The sequence below is a fragment of the Aulonocara stuartgranti genome, assembly GCF_965226115.1.
Source record: "Aulonocara stuartgranti genome assembly, chromosome: 3".
NCBI classification, from domain to species: Eukaryota; Metazoa; Chordata; class Actinopteri; order Cichliformes; family Cichlidae; genus Aulonocara; species Aulonocara stuartgranti.
The window spans coordinates 17,885,322-17,907,507 of record NC_138941.1 but is presented as its reverse complement, the minus strand read 5'-3'; the positions used below and the strand labels follow the sequence as shown (position 1 = coordinate 17,907,507).

The following is a 22,186-nucleotide window of genomic DNA, read 5'->3' as shown; positions in this document are numbered from 1 at the left end:
GAGGAGTTCGCAAAAGTTCGAGGCATGGAAATGGCAAAATTAGAGCCAAAATGTCACCTTCTCTTCCAAATGGCGGACTTCCTGTTGGGTTTGCGTCAATGGGCCCACAGACTTTTTTGTTCGTCTTGGCATGATACACATGTGTGCCAAATTTCATACATGTAGCTGAAACGATGTGGTCGTAGGGCTGCATTTAACAAGGCATAGGTGGCGCTGTAGAGCCATTTCCCAGTGCTCATATGTAAAACCATTAAAATACAAAATTTTTCACCAGACCTGGCATGTGTGCAAAATTTCATGAGTTTTTGAGCATGTTTAGGCCCTCAAAAAGGCCCTTGTTTTGCCTGAATAATAATAATAATAATTAAAGCTGCAAGCAGCGTTATGAGGGCCCTCGCACCCCATCGCGTCGAGCTACGCCCAACACCTACAACCAGCACCTCCGATCTGATGTCACATTAATGACATTCATGCATTCAACCACCAGCTAACATTTCATCTCATTCAATCATGATTATAGTCGTCCCACTAGGTGGCGCTCTAACCATTACTGACAAATGGCATAACAAACATTTCCGAGCTCGAGTCTCATCACGCCTGCGACCTTTGGGACATATTGGACATTTTGATTTTGAGTGACAGCAGATTACTGCTTTTTGGCGAGTGACTGAAACTCCACATGCCGCCATGACCACCCCGTTTCCCTGAACGTAAAAACCTTCGCAATTTAACATCACAAAGGTCTTTAGATTCCACATACTGGAGATTGGTTCAATATGATGAAATCCCTTGGAGGAGTTCGTCAAAGAACGGTGCCTGGAAAGAGGGGAAAATGTCACAAAAATTTCACATTAATTTTAAAATGGCTGACTTCCTGTTGGATTTGGGATATTGCTCCAAGAGACTTTTTTGTACATCTTGATATCTCCTATAAGCTTACCAGGTTTCAGACTCATACATAAAACACAGAGCTGGGGCTGATGTTTTGAAATTTTGTAGGGGGCGCTGTGGAGCCATTTTGCGCTATTCAATGAAAATGATCACATAACAACAAAGCCTTAAGCACAATGGAGGTGTGCGCCAAATTTCAAGCCTCTATAAACTTTCCAAGCCCCTCAAAAGCCACTTCATTTTTCATGGTGAACAGCGTTGCCACCAGGGTGCGCCGTTCAGTTTAAAGTCACAATTTTTGCACTAAAGCATCATCAAGGACTGATGGTGATATTCACCGCTTTTGAGGTGGCCACTATGAACCTGTGAAAATCAGTACAACAAAGTGTAAGACATGACATTTCCTGTTCCCACTAGGTGGCGCTCCTCATATTCCTGACAATGGGCACATCAATCTGTTCAGGGCGGGTGTGACATCATGCCTGTAAAGTCTGGTACTAATCAGACTGGATTTCATGGAGTTATACTAATTTGTTTCTTCATGGCGAGATATCAAAGTTCGCCATGCTGCTGAGGTCACACCCTTTCATGAAAAGCCACAGTTTTCACTGTACCCCAAGACCAACTCCTTAAGGCTTTCCTGGAGAAATTTGAGGCTGCAGATGTCACCCATCACTATACTGTACCCCAAAGTGTAAAACATGACATTTCCTGTTCCCACTAGGTGGCGCTGTCCTTGATGTCAAATATGGCAGTTGAAATATGTTCAGGGCTGGAGCCTTATCATATGTGTTCACTTTGGTCAAGGTCAGAAAATGTATGACAAAATGAGAGGCAATAAGATTTTCATGGCGAGTCATCGAAATTCGCCGTGGCGCCACGGCCTCATGGTATTGTGAAAACTCAAAAGCTCCGCAATTTAACATGGCACAAGGGTGTAGTTGGCACTGACCAAATATGAAGGTTATGAAATCAAACCCCAAGGAGGAGTTCGTTAAAATTCGAGGCATGGAAACGGTAAAATCAGAGCCAAAATGTCACCTTCAATCCAAAATGGCGGACTTCCTGTTGGGTTTAGGACATTGCCATAATAGACTTTTTTGTTCGACTCTGAACGTTATATAGGTGTACCGACTTTCAAACATGTAGGTCATACCCATATCGGGGGCTCGCGTTTTTCATTTTTCTAGGTGGCGCTACTGAGCTAATTTTCCCTGGCCATGTCTGAGAACATTAAAATACGTAAATTTTCACCAGACCTGACGCGTGTGCAAAATTTCATGAGTTTTCGAGCATGTTTAGGCCCTCAAACGGCCAATTCATTTGCCGAAATAATAATAATAATAATAATAATAAACAGAGCAATTACAATAGGGCCTTCGCACTATCAGTGCTCGGGCCCTAATAAGAAACAGAGCAGATACAATAGGGCCTTCGCACAGTCAGTGCTCGGGCCCTAATTAAAGCTGCAAGCAGCGTTATGAGGGCCCTCGCACCCCCGGCACGTCGAGCCACTGCCAACACCTCAAACCGGCACGTCCGATGTGATGTCACATTGATGGATTTCATGCTTTTAATCACCAGCTAACATTTCATCTTATTCAACCAGGATTATAGTCATGCCACTAGGTGGCGCTCTAACCATTATTGACAAATAGCATAACAAACATTTCCAAGCTCGAGTCTCATCACACCTGCGACCTTTGGGAGAGATTGGACATTGTGTTTTTTAGTGACAGCAGATTACTGCTTTTTGCGAGTGATTGAAACTCTACGTGCCGCCATGACCACCCCGTTTCCCTGAACGGAAAAAGCTTCGCAATTTAACATCACAAAGGTCTTTAGATTCTACACACTGAAGAATGCTTCAATATGATGAAATCCCTTGGAGGAGTTCGTCAAAGTATGAGGCCTGAAAAGGGGGGAAAATGTCATCAAAATTACACATTAATTTTAAAATGGCTGACTTCCTGTTGGATTTGGGATATTGCTCCAAGAGACTTTTTTGTACATCTTGATATCTTACACAAGCTTACCAAGTGTCAGACTCATAGATGAAACACAGAGCAGGGGCTGATGTTTTGAAATATTGTAGGGGGCGCTGTGGAGCCATTTTGCGCTATTCAAGGAAAATGGTTACATAACAACAATGCCTTCATCCATTTGGAGGTGTGTGCCAAATTTCAAGCCTCTATAAACTTTCCAAGCCCCTCAAAAGCCACTTCATCTTTCATGATGAACCGCGTTGCCACCAGGGTGCGCCGTTCAGTTTAAAGTCACAATTTTTGCACTGAAGCATCACGAGGGACTGATGGTGATATTCACCGCTTTTGAGGTGGCCACGATCAACCTGTGAAAATCAGTACAACAAAGTTAAAGCCATGACATTTCCTGTTGCCACTAGGTGGCGCTGTCCGTATTTCCGACAATGGGCATATCAATCTGTTCAGGGCGGGTCTGACATCATGCCTGTAAAGTCTGGTACTGATCAGACTGGATTTCATTGAGTTATACTAATTTGTTTCTTCATGGCGTGACATCAAAGTTCGCCATGCTGCTGGGGTCACACCCTTTCGTGAAAAGTCACAGTTTTCACTGTAACCCAAGACCAACTCCTTAAGGCTTTCCTGGAGAAATTTGAGGCTGCAGATGTCACCCATCACAATACTGTACCCCAAAGTGTAAAACATGACATTTCCTGTTCCCACTAGGTGGCGCTGTCCCTGGTGTCAAATATGGCAGTTGAAATATGTTCAGGGGTGGAGCCTTATCATATGTGTTCACTTTGGTCAAGGTCAGAAAATGTATGACAAAATGAGAGGCAATAAGATTTTCATGGCGAGTCATCGAAATTCGCCATGGCGCCACGGCCTCATAGTATTGTGAAAACTCAAAAGCTCCGCAATTTAACATGGCACAAGGGTGTAGTTGACACTGTCCAAATTTGAAGCTTATAGGACCAAATCCCAAGGAGGAGTTCGTTAAAGTTCGAGGCATGGAAACGGTAAAATCAGAGCCAAAATGTCACCTTCAATCCAAAATGGCGGACTTCCTGTTGGGTTTAGGACATTGCCATAATAGACTTTTTTGTTCGACTCTGAAAGTTATATAGGTGTACCGACTTTCAAACATGTAGATCATACCCATACCGGGGGCTCGCGTTTTTCATTTTTCTAGGTGGCGCTACTGAGCTAATTTTCCCTGGCCATGTCTGAGAACATTAAAATACGTAAATTTTCACCAGACCTGACGCGTGTGCAAAATTTCATGAGTTTTCGAGCATGTTTAGGCCCTCAAAAGGCCAATTCATTTGCCGAAATAATAATAATAATAATAAACAGAGCAATTACAATAGGGCCTTCGCACTGTCAGTGCTCGGGCCCTAATAATAAACAGAGCAATTACAATAGGGCCTTCGCACTGTCAGTGCTCGGGCCCTAATAAGAAACGGAGCAGATACAATAGGGCCTTCGCACTCTCGGTGCTCGGGCCCTAATAATAATAATAATAAGAAACGGAGCAGATACAATAGGGCCTTCGCACTCTCGGTGCTCGGGCCCTAATAATAAGAAACGGAGCAGATACAATAGGGCCTTCGCACTCTCGGTGCTCGGGCCCTAATAAGAAACGGAGCAGATACAATAGGGCCTTCGCACTCTCGGTGCTCGGGCCCTAACTACTTGTATAGATGCCCTTCTCCATGTTAAACAGATAAGGGCATCTATTGCATTTTAAAACAGAGAGGGTAGACAGATACTTTAATATTAACATATCAATGAAAAAACATCGTTGGCTAAATGTACAACATATAAACAGCTTTTTTGCTAATACATAATTCACTTTTAATCATCCTGTAGATATATACAGTGAACCATGTCACACAGTTCTCCCTTAATTTCAGATGTGCTTTTATTTTAAAGTAAAATTTACTTTTTAAAATTATGATGTAGGCCTGTGTTTCTGAGCTGATTAAAAGCTTTGAAAAGCGTTGTTAATCTGTAGAGCCAGCACCCCAATACTGGAAATCTGAATCGGCTCTTTGTTTAAGAAATCCTAATGTTTGCTCCTGTGAGTATTACCGGTACCCAGTAGTCTTTGAAGAAGTTAGATGGAGCTGCTGGGTGAGGGGACTCCCCCAGTTCTAACTGCCTCTATCCTCCAGATGTCTACCCTGCCTACTCTGATAAAAACCCAGTGGTCATGAATAGCTTTGCAGGCCCAGTATTTCACCAGCCACACTGTTGCAGAAGCTCCCTTCTACATAGGTGGACTTGGTGGATTCAATTTAGTGGCTTGGAAAACTAAGCTCCAAGGTGATACTGTTTATTTAAAGGCTAATACTCAGATTTTTAAAAAGGGAATGTCCACAATTTAGACTTTCTGAAGATTGTTTTAGTAAAGCAATTTAGCAGGAGCAAAGCAAACAACAAACCAAGTAATAATAATAATCACATAATAATCAAATGACTTGAATTATACTTATCTAATTAACCTACTCTAAGCTAACACTGATTTTGTTCTGATCTTTGAGAGGAGAGAGACTGAGGAGAGAACAGGCATGCCTTGGCCACCGACGCACTTATGTGTCTTTCATGCTGATAACAATAATAATCCAACAGGAAAACAGCAAAACTTGTAAATTCAGTCCATCAATAATAACATTGATAGAGTCACTAGCGTTTTGTTTTTATAAGACGTTGTTTTTATGTATCTAATGATATTAGGATTCAACTGTATTGTATAAATACACATGTATAAATACGGGATAGTAAAATACAGTTTGCATCTAATCAGAAGTGCAAGAGCAGTAAGTGCAACAGGAGCAGATTATACACAGAGTGGGGGGATAACAGGTGGGAATAGTTATGAACAGATTATGTACAAATAAGTATACAGATGTTTATATAGAGACAGCAAATATACAGATGCACTGATATGTCTTTTGTTTTCAAATAGATTTTATATGGTATAGTTATGTGTGAAATAAATATAAGATCAGTTCCATTCCTATTTTCACTGAGTGCAGTGCATTCGTTTTCTGGTGCATGCTTTTGGCTTATAGTAATTCATGTAAACTCTGATATTGCTGCAGCTCTGTTCTGTGTCTGTCAAGTACCACGTGTCGAAAACAATACTTCCATTCACTCATTTCGAAACAAAATGGGTAATGAGCCTACATCCAGACAGCTATTCGGCACGAAATGCTTTTATTTTGAAAATACATTTCCGGTAACAGTCACGTTAAGTGAGGCAAACCTAACAATCCGACCGTCTCTCAGCACCATCCAAACATTAGCTTGCTAAATAGCTTCCAGCTACCCAAACTGAAGAAAACCGAGCGCTCCATCCAAATAATCTATGAGTCGCAAACGAAACCACAGTTTCACTGAAGCGAGCCTGTCTCCTGAAGCCCACGGCGTCTTCATGGAGCCTCCCGGGTCAGTAAGTGCAGCTGACGGTGATTTCGTGGAGCTGGAACCCGACGAAGAGCTTCTCTGCTCGGTTAGCGACATCACTGAGCACCTCGGGAGAAACATCACCGTAGTGCTGGAGACTGCGTTGTCCGAGATCCGTAAAATGGTCAGCATCCGGATAAGAGTATTGAAAATGGAACTTCGCGAGAAAAGCGAAGAAATCGAAATGTTAAAAGCACAACTGGATACAGTTCAGCGGGATGGTAGGGACGCATTTCCTGGCGTGGCGAGCGTAGAGCCGCCTGCAGAGGCTGGCTTCAAGAAACATGACTTCAGCTCTGGAGCCAAGCACAACAATATCGACCCACGGAGAGCCAAAGCGCTCATGTCTGGTGTGAAGAAGGAAAATATAGACGCCATTTGTCACTATCTGATGAAAGACAAGAACTCGAGAGGATGTGCTGAAATGGACGGAGACCAGAGCGACCAGGCCGGTGACAGGGAGGTGCGCCAAGGGCCAGACCCGCATTCCCTTAACTTGTGGTCGGACAGCGGGATGGCCGGGACCGTGTCTATGCACGTAGATTCCGAGTCCACCACAGATGACATCTTCAGCATGCTCCCTTCCGGTAGCAAGCGAATGTATGAATATGAATGGATGGCACCAATGGAATACACTTCAGACCTGAAAGGTAAACACACATAGACGTAGTCATAAATAATGCTTATTTACTTATAACTTGATGACTAATATGACTACAGAGCCAAGTACGTGTTTACCACAATATAGAAACGTATAAGTGCTTGAAGTAGTTCTCCAGGCTTGTTGAAGGGCATCCAAGGCTCTCCAACTCCAAATGCGTCCTAAAGCATGACTGAGCATGCGTTTCACACGCGAACCTCTCATGAACTCTTCTGTGCACATAGTGACCATTTTTGGCACTTTTTTTTGTAGTGTTAAAATGGGAACAAATTATGTGTTTTTGCAGTTTGCTGCTAAAACAAAATAACTAATGACATCACAAGCCCAGCACGTTCAGGGTGCATCCTCCTGTTGTCCACGTGGGGACAGTGTTTATATTGCAAACTGTCTTTGGTAGATTTTTTTACCAGCGTCTGTGACATTCAACAGTTGGCTCACTGTTTGGATGCACAAAAGAAAATAATGACTACACTACACACTAACTACACACTAACTACACACTCCAAATAAGCAGAGTGTCACAAATCTTTTACCATCACGCTCACTCTTCCCCTGGTTGGTGTGGTGCATTTTTCCTACAGAAATGGGGAGTGACATGTTTGTTTTTCCTTTCTTTTTCTCACAAGCACTTTGTTTGTGAGGGCTTTCTTTAGAAAATCCCATTTTTACCTTTTCTTATTGCACTAAATGTGACGATGCATTCATGGAAAGCATCGTGTAAATCATTTATCATAAGTCTCATTTTGCTTTGTCTGTCAGCAAAATAAAAAAACTGGTACATATTGGTTCACACTTTGGACAAAAGTTGAAACGAGACACTGCGAGGTTGTGTCATTTTAAATCAGTCATGTGATTTGGGGGCCACTTACTTACTAGGGGTGCAACGATATTCGTATCGATATTGAACCGTTCGATACAGTGCTTTCGGTTCGGTACGCGTATGTATCGAACAATACAACATTTGTAATTTATTTTATCAACTTTCCTTCTGACGATGCTGTCTGTGTTGAGCGCTCAGTGAATCTGTGTTCGACTACTCCGCCTAGGCTGCACTGTCGAGCGCAGATCCACTGAGTGCTCCACACAGACAGCATCGTCAGAAGTATGAGCGCAGGGCAAGCTAGCAAGACAGAAGTTAAGCTCTCCTTGCAACATTCAGATCTGGCGTTTGGAATTATTTTGGTTTTCATGTGTCGTATGACCCTGAAGGTAAGCGAGTCATGGACTAAAGTAAAACAGTATGTTGGATGTGCCATGCAATGCTCAATTACATGGGTGGGAACTAGTGTGTTAGCGCAGTTAGCTCGTTAACGTGTTGGCCGTCTAGCCCCATGCACGGGGCGATCGGCGGTAGCTCGTTAATGGAGATTTGCCGTGTTGTGGCGTTAAGGTCATTTCAACGAGATTAACCTGAAAGCACTAGTGGGAACACAACGAATATGACTGCACATTTATGCCGACATCATCCTAGTGCAAAGACAAAAACAACAAGCATGCTACTAACTTTAGCCGAGTCATTTAGACAGCTGTTAGCACATGATTCTCCTTATGCTGCTGAGAATATAGCCCAGAAGAAGCGGATAGTATAGCTTTTATTTTGGAAAGAGACATTTCTCTGTAATAAACTCTCTTTTCCAAAGATGAGTGATTCCTCAATCAGATACAGGGCTCGCAATATCGCTAGCCCGATGTCCTGGAGCTAGCGATTTTTTCAGTCGGGCTACCAAAATCTATCTCTTCCCTGCCCGTCGGGCTATTGTAGGAAAAATATATGTCAATGCTTTTGCATTCTTTCAGAAATGTAGCTGGGTAATTATGTCATTGGCATCAGTGAGCCACTGTCAATATGTGACATATTGAAATCGCGTTTGAATTTGCGCTTGTTTTTTTGCTTTCACTTTGCAATCGTGTAACTGTGTATAGAGAGCGACAGCACTGATCTGTGAGTGATGATAATTTGTGCACCAATTCCTCTGACATCGTCTTATTAATCGTTAGCTTACTATGCAAACATGACAAGTGAAATCTCCCGCAGCTTAAACATGTGAGAGGTTGATCGCGCAGAGAATCGCTGAGCTTATGTGAGTGCGTGTGTAAAACCAGCAGCATATATATTTTAGTTCTGCTGAGCCAAATAAGACAGGTCGGGGTGAAGAAGTGACAGCCAAAGAAAAGCTTACCACAAAACGGAGAAGTTATGACAAATCAGACTATAAGGCAAAAAGAAAGTGCAGCTTTATGGTTTCATGGACAAAAGAATTTCTGTGGCTGCAATATGATGAGCTAAATAAGTGGTCCGCAGGTGCGCATTCGCTGTCAAAATAAAAAAACACGCACAAGGGTTAGGGTTAAATTTAAAAACTGTACTTTTGAGTTAAAATATATATTTATAATTTTAATAAATGACAAATTAAAAAGGCATGAACATTTTTTTTGTATCGAAAAAATATCGAACCGTGACACCAAAGTATCGAACCGAACCGTGAATTTTGTGTATCGTTGCACCCCTACTATTTATCCTAACCCTATACAGGCCTCTATGGGGTTAGGTTAGTGGTGCTGGCAGACCACCTGACTCCAGGACATCACCATCAAGCACAATCATTACCTTTTTATGAACAGCATAAAAATGTAATACAATAATGTATTCATACACTTCATGATAAATTTGATTTCCATTGTTGACTTTTACTTTTCTGCAAATTCAAGTTTTGTATTTTAAACTTAATTGTTCAAAAATATCCAATAATATATCAACATTTTAGATCTGGACAGTTTTGCAAGTAATGAGTCTTTATATTGATTTGATCTGTTGTATCAGTCTATTTATATGGTGACCACTGGCTTGTAGAACATTAATATTAACCCTGATTTTTCTGCTATTGTGCCACAGTTATAAAGGAGCCTGATCATGAGAACGCCTGCACCACTGAGACAGAGAATGATGGGAATGAAGATGACTCGACCACGAGGGAGGGGTCGATACCTGAGCAAGCACAGACTCCGCTGTCACGTGCCCAGCCTTGCGACTTCTCTATGGAGCCTCAGAGCTCTCCAGGGGAGGAAGGGAATCCTTTGGAGGACTGCACAGACAGGCCTGAGGCAGGTGCGAATGTAGCGAATTATTTTAAAACCCCGTACTTATTGCATACAATTACAAGTGGCATATTGCAATACCAGGTCAGTGTATACAGCTGAACTTTAATACTGGTGGTGACACATAGATAGGTTGTCTGTCATCAGTGACAGAAACTTTGATAAGAAAATAACTTTCATTTTGTGCACACTAATAAATGCAGCTGCCTGGTTGCTGCGCTCGGCGATGAAATTTTGTTTAGTGTTTATGTCATAAATGTTATCGTGAATTTATTTGAAACACTGTGATTTAATTTCAAGGCTAAATCACCCACCTTTAAGTGGTGGTTCACAACAATAATCAACTCAAGGCATGTTGTGTGGTGGACGTTTCAAATAACGACTGAAACTGACAATTTCAAACTAAATATTTACTTGATGAAAATGCTGATGTTGACGAATAGCAAGGGATACATAACTTTCATATTCTGCACATAACCTTCATAACATCAGCAAGAGGCTAGCAGCAGCACTAGGATAATTCCCTGCATTTCAAAATAAAAACACTTCCTGTCTATACCTTTCAAAATAAAGCAAAAATAATTGTCACTAGCAGTTTAAACATAGCTGCAGTTTATATATTCACTGTAATAAATGACAAGGAAGGATAAGCTGAATCAGCTGAACCCAATATCATAAAGTGTCATTTAATTTCAATTCACAACATCCTCACCCCCCCATCAGCAGTTGTTCATCAGTATCCAGCTACCTTACATCTCTAATGGATATGATAGTCAAACAGGTCTCTTCAGCAAACTTCCTCACAAGTGCAAACATTACATGAACAAATGCGTTTATCGCTCCCTGGGAATAAATGCTATTTTCCCGATCCTCCAGGTTTGGGAGGGTCAGTTATTGTCTCCAGTCAAGACAACATCTCCCACTTTCAACACTTCAGAGCAAATCCAGAGCAGTTCACTTCAGAGCCGTCTGTCAAGTTGTCACTGCCAGTGGCTCCATAAGCTGGTTAAGAATCTCTACCCACACTTCGTCCTCGACCAATGACCCCCCAGCTTACGTTGATCGTCTGAGATAGGGAAAGTGTAGTCTTTGGCAGAATAGAAGTGAGTCTCCCCCAAACGGACCTCTGATGCATCACTGTACACATAAGAAAGAGGTCGTGAATTCAACATGGCCTCTACCTCAAGTAAAGTAGTTAACACCTCAAAGTTCAGGACTCATCAAGAATGGATGCTCTCCGATGCATTCATCGCAGTATGACTGTGTATGACTGTTAGATAGTAGGCACTTAACGACTTAGAAAACGTGCTTGTGTGGTGTGGATGTGGGTTTGATTGGGTGAAAGAATTAGTTGTATAAAGCGCTTTGAGCTTTGAGTGCTTTTCTACTCTGAGCACTCAGAGTAGAATGGCGCTATATAATAACCACTCCATTTACCAGATGTGGGGTTCAACACCTGGCCCTGTGGTGCAGTCAGAGTAACAGAACTGAATACGCTCAAAACTAGAGAGGCTGTGGATAGAGCAGGGTAGGACTAGGCGATATATCGAGGTTTTTTTTAAAATATTGATATATTTTCATACGACATATAAGATGTGACAATATCGTTTATATGGATATAGTGTATGTTACATTATAACTATTCTTGTGGCACCGTAAGTTTGCCTCTCTTTCATCCACTTTTGTCTCTACGCAACGTTACTCGGCCTCGCCTCTCCTTCACTGAACACAACTCCCCCTCCTCCCCCATAGCTTCGCCTGCAGGCAATGACAAGATGGACACGGCAAATCTCCGTTAACGAGTTACCGCGGATCGCCCCGTGCGTGGGGGTGGACAGCGTCAACATGTTAGTGAGCTAACCGCCTAACGCCATGGCCTAGCATGGCCTAAAATCCTTTCATTTTCTCATAAATTGACAGCGCGCCTTATGTATGAATTCTGGTAGTGCTTGATGACCGCAAACCGATTTTATGTGGTACACAGCGCTCAGCAATCTGTCAAATGTTTCAGTACGACTTTGCTAAGCTACGGAGCTGCACCGCTTGATGAATTGTTGGAGCATTACGGCTACCGAGGAGCCTCGCGGAGTGTTACGTACTGTGCTTCAACGTGATATTACCGTACTGTGTATAAGGACCATAAATGGCACCTGTTCAGAGACGTGGTTATGAAGCGGATTTCAAACTCAAGGCTGTCAGTCACGCAGTAGAACTTGGGAACAGAGCAGCTGTGAAATCTGTCTGTTATTATGCTCAGCGTCTGTCAGTTTACATTTTGACTGCACAATTGTGAGCTTTTTGTTATGCACAAAAACAGTTTTCTTTTATTTATGGAACATTATTATTTAATAAATGCTCATAATTTATTTTTGAGTAATTTCTTCATGTACATCTACGCTCTATGTTAATAAAAGTGCCTGTGTGACATCTGGGACACAGCAAAAAGAACTATGTTTTTGTTCTTACCTTATGGCTTTAAAACTAAAATATCGAGATATGAATTTTGGGTCATATCGCCCAGTTCTAGAGCAGGGCACTATGACCAAAAATATTTATCACCATATACATTTGAAAATTTGCGATAACGATATAACTGACGATATGATTGACACTAAACAAAATACTTTACAACTCCACAACTTTATTAGTGCAAAAAAAAAACCATCAGTGTATTTTCACTTAAACAAGCAGCTGTTTTTTATGTGCATTAAAGTTATATAAACATTTAACATTGCAAATGCAAATTCCTTCTTGACAGTTTAACCAAAAGGCATTTCCAGTGGAAATTGGCCGACTTATCCTCAGCATAACCATGTATAATATCCACTAAAGTTAAAAAGAGGTTATGCACACACAATACGGTAACATTATGTTGAAGCACAGTACGTATCACTCCGCGAGGCTCCGCCTACGATAGCCGTAATGCTCCGACAGTCCATCAAGCAGTGCGGCTTCGTAGCTTAGCAAAGTCGTACTAAAACATTTGACAAAATAGTGCTTTGTTGTGTATCTGACGGATGAAAGCTTAACCAGTTCCACACCACTGAAGTTGCAGCATTTTTACAAACCAATTCTGGTTCATCCGTTTCATTCAACGATCCGCTTTCGCCCTTCTCATTTTCCGTCGCCGCCATGCTTTTTCCGCCATGTGCGTATGAAAACAAAGGCACTGCACATGCGTCATTTTCTTATTTTTGCCCAACATTATACCGGTATTACCGTGAACGGTATGATATGGCCCAGCCCTAGTTGTGGACTCTCCATTATCCCCCCTCACCTTACTCAAAAGCACTGTGTCTGCTGTGGAAACCTTCAGGTTTCTGGGATCCACAGTCTCGCCTCAGGAACTGTTGATCCAGTCTATAATCCAGTCTGTTCTCTGCTCATCCATTATTGTAGGGCTTGGATCAGCCACCAAACAGGCCAAGACCAGACTACAACGGACAATGAGGTCTGCAGAAAAAGTCATTGGTGCTGGTAGGCGCTACAGAGCACTGTATGCCAAAACAAGAAGACAGCGTCTTTCTATAGGCCATCACTTTGATGAATACTTACTACATTCACATAGTCCTGTACCAGTCATAGTACAGGACCATACCTGCTGAAATCAAAGCGTACTGCATACACTGTTTTGTTCTTTTGTATGTAATTACTTATCCATCCCTTATTTATCCCATAATTTCATTCCAACATTTTTGCTCTCTGCACCATACGTGTTGTTGTTGTCTTTGTATACGCGCGCACATACGTGGTCAATAAAACTGATTCTGATTCTGACATTTCCACGACCACCTCATTTGTGTGCACTGTCTGTCCACATAACTCTCAGATCTGGTGATTTTGTCCCATTTGCACAGATTCATGGCTGCGTTTGACAGAATCTCCTTTGCTGTTGTGGTAACCAAAAAGGCCTTCTCCACAAATGGTAAATGGACTGATTCTTATATAGCGCTTTTCTACTCTCCCGGAGTACTCAAAGCACTCTATACAACATGTCACATTCACCCACTCACACCCATTCTCACAAGCACTGACTCTAAACTGAGTGCTTTTCTAACTACATTCACACTCCGATGGATGCATCGGAGAGCAACTTGGGGTGAGTATCTTACCCAAGGATACTTGGCATGCAGACTGGAGGAGCCAGGGATCTAACCACCAACCTTCCAATCAGTAGGTGACCTGCTCTACCTCAAGAGCTACAGCCACCACATTACATGAACTGCAACGGAAACGCTTCATACTGCCTGAGATGTTTTCTTATGGTTGCAGCTAACAGGAATAGGCCGGCTAACACACCAAATACCACTCATTCACATGTCTGTGAAGGTTCTCAGTCATCCAGGTCATTGTAGTCAAAGGAGCTTGCAAAGAAAAGCGTCTGGACTTCTTTAAGTTGCTTGAAGACGGGTGAGAGGTGAAACGTCTTCAAGCAACTTAAAGAAGTCCAGCCGCTTTTCTTTGTAAGCTCCTTTGAACACTCATTCACATAATGCACAACTCAGTTTTGCAGCCTTTGGTTGGAGGTCCATCAAGCCACAGAAACCAAACAGCATGTGTGTCCTGTTGTCCTAGAGCAGGGGTAGGCAACCTTTTTGATGACGAGTGCCATCTAAAATTTCCTCAGAAGTCAATGTGCCATATAATTGCATTAGCAATAAATTTAATAACACTCTATATTAACAGTTGCTGCGCTGAGCGGACAGCTCCTGAAACATTTGAAGTGTCAGAATGTGGAAATTTCAACATTGCTTGAAAAAACTGACAGCTAGCAACGTCCCTCTCACCAGTAGGCTAAGTGATTTTTAGCCAATTACAAGTTGAATCTGGTAGTTGGGGTTGTTAGCTAAGATACCGTCATTAAGAAGCGGTACAACTAATGTGTCTATGCGAGCTAATTTGCAATGTGCACCGCTGGCCCGGCCATTTATTTTTTAATTCACTGCATGAAAACAAACGCTGTGGTGACAGTGATGTACAGTCTTGTTGGTATATGTATGATTTCTATACATTTTACATCAGATAAAAACTTTGGTTTAAGCTTCAGATAATTATTTAATAAAAGCTAGATATTTTAAATGAAAATAAGAAAGTATGTCTTTGTGCCCCCCTCTCCCTGTTAATGCCCTACCTGGCCCCCTGGCAAAACTTTCCTAGACCCGCCCCTGCACAGTTACCAGCTGTCAGCTACTTAGAAAAGGATCCTGGTGTTATTTGTCTCTCAGAAACAGTTCATAACTTCCCTTCAACTCATTCATGTCACCTAAAAGGTAAACCTGTTTCTCCATCACCTGCTCAGCTCTGATGATTCAGTAAGGACATCTCCTGGTTTCATCCTCATGTTTCCCTCTCACCACATATCCAAACCGATATCATGACCAGCAGCTTTACAGCTGTGGCTCCAGCAAACAACAGCTGATACTAGAAAGTAATATTAAATAAATTCTAACAACAGCTGATCAAGCTTAAACGTGCTGCTGTTGTTTAGCGCGACATCCGCTGGTTTCCTCTTTCTGGCGCAAAGTCAGAGATAAACAAAGGAGAGACGGGACTTGCATCAGAAATACCGATCAGCTGATCATTGATCAGTTTCATGATTGAATGAGAGAAGAAAAGGCAGCTGACAGCGTAAAGATTCAGAATGACTCCAGCTTTGTGTCTTTTTTTCATTCTAGCTAAAGTACAGGACAAACTGTGTTCCTTTTCAGCTCAATACGAAACGCTTGATATTTTCTCTGAATACGTGACGATTCCGTTTTATACGGCATGGTTGGCAACCCTACTAACTAACCTTATGAATAAAATAAAGTTCACTATCAGTAACATCATAGCACCACCCAGCTGTATAGAAACTCCGTCATGCTAGCTAGTATGCAGTACGAGTTATTGTAACTGACAGTAAAAAGTCAGCACAAGGAAAATAAACGCCACCTAAACTTGGTTTATATCTGACCCAGATAGACTGCAGGTCATAACTTCTTACCTGAAGTTCAGTTCATTGATCAATGGTCATGAAAATTTGCATAATTAAGATTAAGGAACTGACCTCCTAGCTCATTGTTCCTTCAGTGGGCTGGTTTCAGTCATCATGCAAATGTACTGTTTATAAGATTGAAAGCTGCAGTCAGCTGAGACTGAAAATGCTACGTCCAGATGAACAGAATCAACTTTTGGAGAACAATGGAAAATGCATAACATGAGGAAAGACGAGGAGAAAAAATAACTCAAACAGGGAGATCAGTTTGAGAACAGAAAAAAACACCTCAGCACATGAATCAGCACATCTCACTACATAGAAGACATAAGCTTCGAAGGCATTTGGAGGAGGGGGGTGATTGTAGGTCTGTGTCAGTGTACATGCATATGTGTGCGTATGAGTGTGTGTGTGTTCCGTGTTCAGCCGAGAGAAGGTGTCCCTTCACCCAGTTAGACAAAAGTCAACAATCTTCGGTCGACGCGGGTGGCCTTGAATGAGGAGGGAGAAAGTCACAACACAGTCTTGTTATCCAAAGGAGGATTGTTATTCCCGTCAGCTTTTGCCTTGAGCATCCAGCTGGCGCCATGAGATGAAGATGGTAGTTGTTTTGGTTAGTGCGAACAAACTGCTTCCAATTTTACAGTTGGTCTAATGTCTGTCACTGGTCACCAGGTCTCTCAATTCGTGTTGTTCTTCTTCAAGATCTTATCCATATAGCAGAGCCATGAGCTTCTCCAAGATCTTATCCATATAGCATTCAAAAACACAGTCTGAGTACTCACAGCCCTGTCCATCGTCTATCATGTCGGCCAGCCTTGTGGGATTTTGAACAGCTGTAGCCGCTTCTTGTTCTTCAGTAAGCCAGGTCCAATCAGCCAGAACTCTGTTATCGTGGTTCCGAATTGGTAGATGTCGTTCACTGTCCTCCATCGAGAGTGTCGCCAGACACACGACGCAACTTACCATCGAGTAGCCGTCAGCAAACGTCGCCGCAGGACAATCAGGCTCTCCCAAGCCCAGGAAGGTGTCAGTTTCATTAAGGGACCAGTTGATCAAATCCATAATTCTTCTTTAGGTTTTTAGAGAACCAGTCTGGGAGACTCTCTTAGGGTTAGAGAATAAGCGAGACTATACAATAGACATGAGAAGCCAAGCAGGAAAGACAAGGGAGAGGGAGAAGGAGAAAGTGTGACCGCCTCCATCAAGAGCCAAGAGAAGAAGAAGAATATAGAATAGGGCAAATTATTATAAACCTTGTTTGTAAGGAGCAGGATTTTCAATGTAATTCTAGATTTAACAGGGAGCCAATGAAGGGAAGCCAATATAGCAGAAAGCTGCTCTCTCTTTCTAGTCCCTGTCAGTGCTGTCACTGCAGTATTTTAGATCAACTGAAGGCTTTTTAGGGAGTTTTGGGGGGAACGTGATAATAATTCATTACAGTAGTGCATTGAGAATATCCTGTTAAAAAAATGACTCCTAAATTCCTCACACTATTAATGCAGGCCAAAGCAATGGCACCCAGGTTAAAGATCTGGTTAGATATCATATCTCTAACATTTTTAGTGCAATGACCTCAGTTTATCTGAATTTAGGAGCAGGAAGTTAGAGGACATCTAGGTCTTTGTTTTTAAGACTTTCCTGCAGTTTAAGTAACTGGTGTGTGTTATCTGGCTCCATGGATAGACAGAGCTCAGGATCATCACATGGCATTAGAAATCTTGGAGTCATTTTTGACTATGATATGTCCTTCAGTGCATATATGTAGGACTGCTTTCATCCATTTGTGCAAAATCTCTAAAATTAGAAATATTCTGTCTCAGAGTGACATGCATTTATTAGGCTGGACGACTGTAATTCGTTATTATCAGGATGTCCTAAAACTCCCTGAAAAGCCTTCAGTTAATCCAAAATGCTGCAGCAAGAGTACTGACAGGGACTAGAAAGAGAGCAGATTTCTCCTTTATTGGCTTCCCTTCATTGGCTCCCTGTTAAATCCAGAACCCTGCTCCTCACATACATCTCATCAGTCAGTGGACTGGTTCATTCACACAAGCACTTTTTCTATATTGTTTTTAACAGCATAGTTTGTGTCTAACGTTCACCCTTACTTAGTATCTTGCACAAGGATATTTGGCATGCAGACTGGATTGAACCAACAACCTTCTGGTTTGTAGGTGACCCGCTCTACCACCTGAGCTGCAGCCACCCACCTTATAGGACCATATCACCCCATTAGAGCACTTCTGATTTGAGACTTTCTTCTTAGAGTAGTTACGGTATCCAAAGTCATATCCAGTGAGGATGCAACACTATTAACAACTAGATCTGGGGGAGCTCAGGTAGCTGCTCTCCTCTATGTTGGAACATGTCATCGAAGACGATAACAGTGGAGGAATTATATCCGTAAACTTAGTTACAGCACTTTCAGACTGTAATGCAATTTATTCCCTACTGCTGTGTTATTCATCATTGTAAATTTAACTGTCTTTGTTTCAGACCAGCAGTTATCCAGTCACACCTACATCTGCTCAATGTGTGGAACCTTCTGCCCTGACTCTTTCTTTCTGGAGGAGCACATAAAACTAATACACTCAGACTCTGCTGGAGCCCTGGCTCTCCAGGCACTCCAGTCCACGTCCTCCACTACACCCTCCATGGGAGATAGCAGTGGTGATTCCAGGAGGGCTGGTGGGAGCCAAAATGAGGGAAGCACACAATTTGGGTCTGTTGCAAGCATCAGTCAAGGAGGGGGTCCTATAAAAAAGGAGATAAAAATTGAGGGGGGGTATGAATGTGGGGACTGTGGCCGCCGCTTCAACTACCTCGGCAACCTGCGGCAGCACCAGCGCATCCATACTGGAGAAAAACCCTTTGTGTGTCCAGAGTGCGGGGAGAGATTTCGCCATGCAGCCCGCTTAAAAAGCCACAGGCTAATTCACAGCGGTGCCCAGAGCCCGTTTCCTTGCCCTCAGTGTGGGAAAGGTTTCTCTGTGCTGTCAGGACTCAAGAGACACCAACGGGTGCACACTGGTGAGAGTCCATACGCATGTCCTCAGTGCGGACGGCGCTTTAAAGAACTGGGAAACTTGTACACCCACCAGAGGATTCACAGCGGGGCCACACCCTACCGCTGTCAGCAGTGTGGGCGCAGCTTCCGACATCTGGGCACCTACAAGAGTCACCGCTGCACCCCGGGACAGTAATCGGCCTCTGCTTCTGCTCTCCACACTCCTAATACTATGAAGTCTAAAATGTAGATCAAAGATAGATTGTGATCCAGAGTTTGACTCATAAGTCGTAATTTCAGTGCTCTCTGATGACACCGTGAGGACGCTGGACATGTGAAGACTCGGTTTTATGAGATGATGCCCCAATGTTCATGTTCTGTTATATTCATGATGGAGATGTGCTTAATGAGCCTCAGTGTCTTGAATAAACTGACCTCAAGGCAAATACATTGAATTGTTCTTTAGCTTTCAACAGTATTGCAACGCCTTCATCACCAGATGAAGTCTGAAATTCTCTGAGAATAATCGGAAACCACCGGCAAAATGATTATTAAGCAAACCACTGGTACAAGTTACCTGTCCTGCAGTGAGATTGGTAAAGTTTTTTTCAATGTGTATACATTGAGCTTGGAAGTCCTATGGTGTATAGTGTATAGTATGGTGCTTATAAACATGACGGCAGGTGTGTCATAGCTAAATTCTCAAGAACCTGCTGTCTCTAAAGTCACTTAACTACTTCCTGAAGTAAAGCACAACATATTTTTTAAATTTAAAACTGCTTGAACAGACACAGAAACTTGTCAGCTTCTATGTGTAACAGGTAAGGTCCTAGATTTCTTCCTTTCTAATGATAAGAATATCATATTCACAGCCACATTTCTAAATTATGGCAAAATATTATATTTTTAAACCGGGTTTCATTTTGTCTGTTGTTAGTATTGCATCCACAAGGTCACATATCAGGCAAGCCTTTGGCTAATTCTTTTATTTATTTATTTTTTGCCATAATGACAAGTTCACCTGACATTGAGAATTAAAGCTAGAGTATAATTTCTTTCTGGAGTAGCTGCTGGTTCGCAGGTTTTGCTTATCAGGTGATCGTGGCTCAAGAGTTCGCCTTGTAATCGGAAGGTTGCCGGTTCGAGCCCCGGCTTGGACAGTCTCGGTCGTTGTGTCCTTGGGCAAGACACTTCACCCGTTGCCTACTGGTGGTGGTCAGAGGGCCCGGTGGCGCCAGTGTCCGGCAGCCTCGCCTCTGTCAGTGCGCCCCAGGGTGGCTGTGGCTACAATGTAGCTTGCCATCACCAGTGTGTGAATGTGTGTGTGGATGACTGGATATGTAAAGCGCTTTGGGGTCCTTAGGGACTAGTAAAGCGCTATATAAATACAGGCCATTTACCATTTATATCAGGACATAAGAAATCATCTGGTCCTTTGCAGAGGGTTTGATTTTAGATTTGAGAAGTGATTCTACTCTACCGGAGTTGCAGCTCATTGAACATTGTACACACATCAAGAATACCTCTTCAGTCATTAAAATAATTTCATTTTGATCTGCTGACAAATTAAGGCGATTTACACATCTCTTTTATTAGCGTATAGTTAATATAGTTAGTATTTAAATATGTCCAAATGAAATCTTCAGAGCTCCGATGTGCAGCTGTCAATGTCAATATAAAAAGCAGCACTAAGGGCGCAGTTAGAGCTAAAGTTACTAACTCGAATTAATATTAATTGAAGCACTCTGTGCAATAAAACACCACATTAATAACTTTCTGCAGCATTATTCTCTCATCGTGTCAATAAAAATGTTGCATTTAACTTACATTTTGTATATTCTTTATATTTATCATCATCATCTGGTAACATTTGTGATTCGATTGGGGAAAAACCCAAGAGATCACTTTATGCGGAAGAGTCATATGACGTGCAAAAGTCCCATGTTTATATGAGCGCACACAGAGCTCGGCTTAACAGAGACAGCTGTTAATCACTATTGTGATACCTGTTATTCCCAACTTGGGTTTTAGGTTTGTTGAACAAGCAAAGGCAAAAAAAAAAGAAAAGCCTGTGTGTGTTTGTTTCTGGAACACTGAACTTTCTGCACTTATTTCAAAAGATCCTGAAACAACAACGCATTTTAATAATTTACCAAAAACGATGCCAAACTGGAGTAATGGCGTATGAAAAGCTAAGTACACTCCATGAACTCAGTAACTTGGAGAACCACTTGAAGAAGATGTTTTCTGTGTGACTTTATCAGTCTCCTCATCACATTGTTGTGGAGGGACTTTGGCCTACTCTTGTTTACAGCGTTGGTTCAGTTCAGTGTTTATGTACAGGTCTGCTAAGGCCCACCACAGCTTTCACGACATGGTCTGGACTTCGACTGGGCCATTGCAACACTTTCTTTTCTGTTTTTTTAACCATTCTGTTTGATATTTTCTGTTTTGTGGTCATTGTCCTGCTGCAGTATTAGAAAAGCTCATGACTGCTTCAATGACTACGAGATCATGTGGCTGCAAAACAGAACAAGCAGACCAAATAATTTTTTGTTTTGTTTTTTTGTGTTTGTTTACAGTTCCTTCATGTGAATTTGCTGTGACATCAAACCCTGGGTCAGTGATTTTGAATATTATCCACTTGTGAATAATTGTTCTCACTGCAGAATGAGATGCAATTGTTGGAAATGGCCTTTAACCCTTCCCAGATTAATGGTCAGCTTCCCTGAGTTAATGGCTTTCCTCCTCAGCATTGTGTAGACTTTTTATCTCCTGAAAATATGAATAAAAATAAATCTAACTACAAGTATTGGCTCCTCTATTATACACTATGTTACTCCTCATATTATTTAAGTAATAAAATGATCTTTGTTACCAGGCCAGTAAAACACTGGTCTTTTTTTATGCATTCAGAAACTTGATGACATGCTGGGATATTTCAATCAGAAAGGCAAAGCATTTCTTATTTGACCAACATGGTTGAAGTATGTTTAAATCATGAATCTTTGATAACTAAAATGTAACAGTTTGACTCTCGTAGGTTCATATTAACTGATTTGTTCTCAAACCCGCTGAATCTCCAGGATCCCTCTTAC

The 22,186-nt window shown here is 42.0% G+C and overlaps 1 protein-coding gene across 2 annotated transcripts; it reads left to right on the top strand.

The window, feature by feature from the left end:
- The first annotated feature begins 6,090 nt into the window (after positions 1 to 6,090).
- Positions 6,091 to 21,897, top strand: znf16l (zinc finger protein 16 like). Of its 2 annotated transcripts, XR_014275265.1 has the most exons (4): positions 6,091 to 6,997; positions 9,902 to 10,114; positions 18,578 to 20,183; positions 20,501 to 21,897. XR_014275265.1 is itself a non-coding variant. In XM_082526064.1 (3 exons), the coding sequence occupies exons 1-3, from the start codon at positions 6,250 to 6,252 to the stop codon at positions 19,282 to 19,284; spliced, it is 1,668 nt and encodes a 555-aa protein (XP_082382190.1). In that variant the 5' UTR covers positions 6,091 to 6,249; the 3' UTR covers positions 19,285 to 21,897. The 2 variants fall into 2 exon arrangements, 1 of the variants encoding a protein (XP_082382190.1); XM_082526064.1 differs by having other exon boundaries at positions 18,578 to 21,897.
- Positions 21,898 to 22,186: the final 289 nt, after the last annotated feature.

Excerpts from the sequence above, each read along its gene's own strand:
- znf16l (XM_082526064.1), top strand. The coding sequence starts at position 6,250 with ATGAGTCGCAAACGAAACCACAGTTTCACTGAAGCGAGCCTGTCTCCT. Across the intron at positions 6,998-9,901 it reads ATACACTTCAGACCTGAAAG|TTATAAAGGAGCCTGATCAT; the intron begins GTAAACACACAT and ends ATTGTGCCACAG. Across the intron at positions 10,115-18,577 it reads CACAGACAGGCCTGAGGCAG|ACCAGCAGTTATCCAGTCAC; the intron begins GTGCGAATGTAG and ends TCTTTGTTTCAG.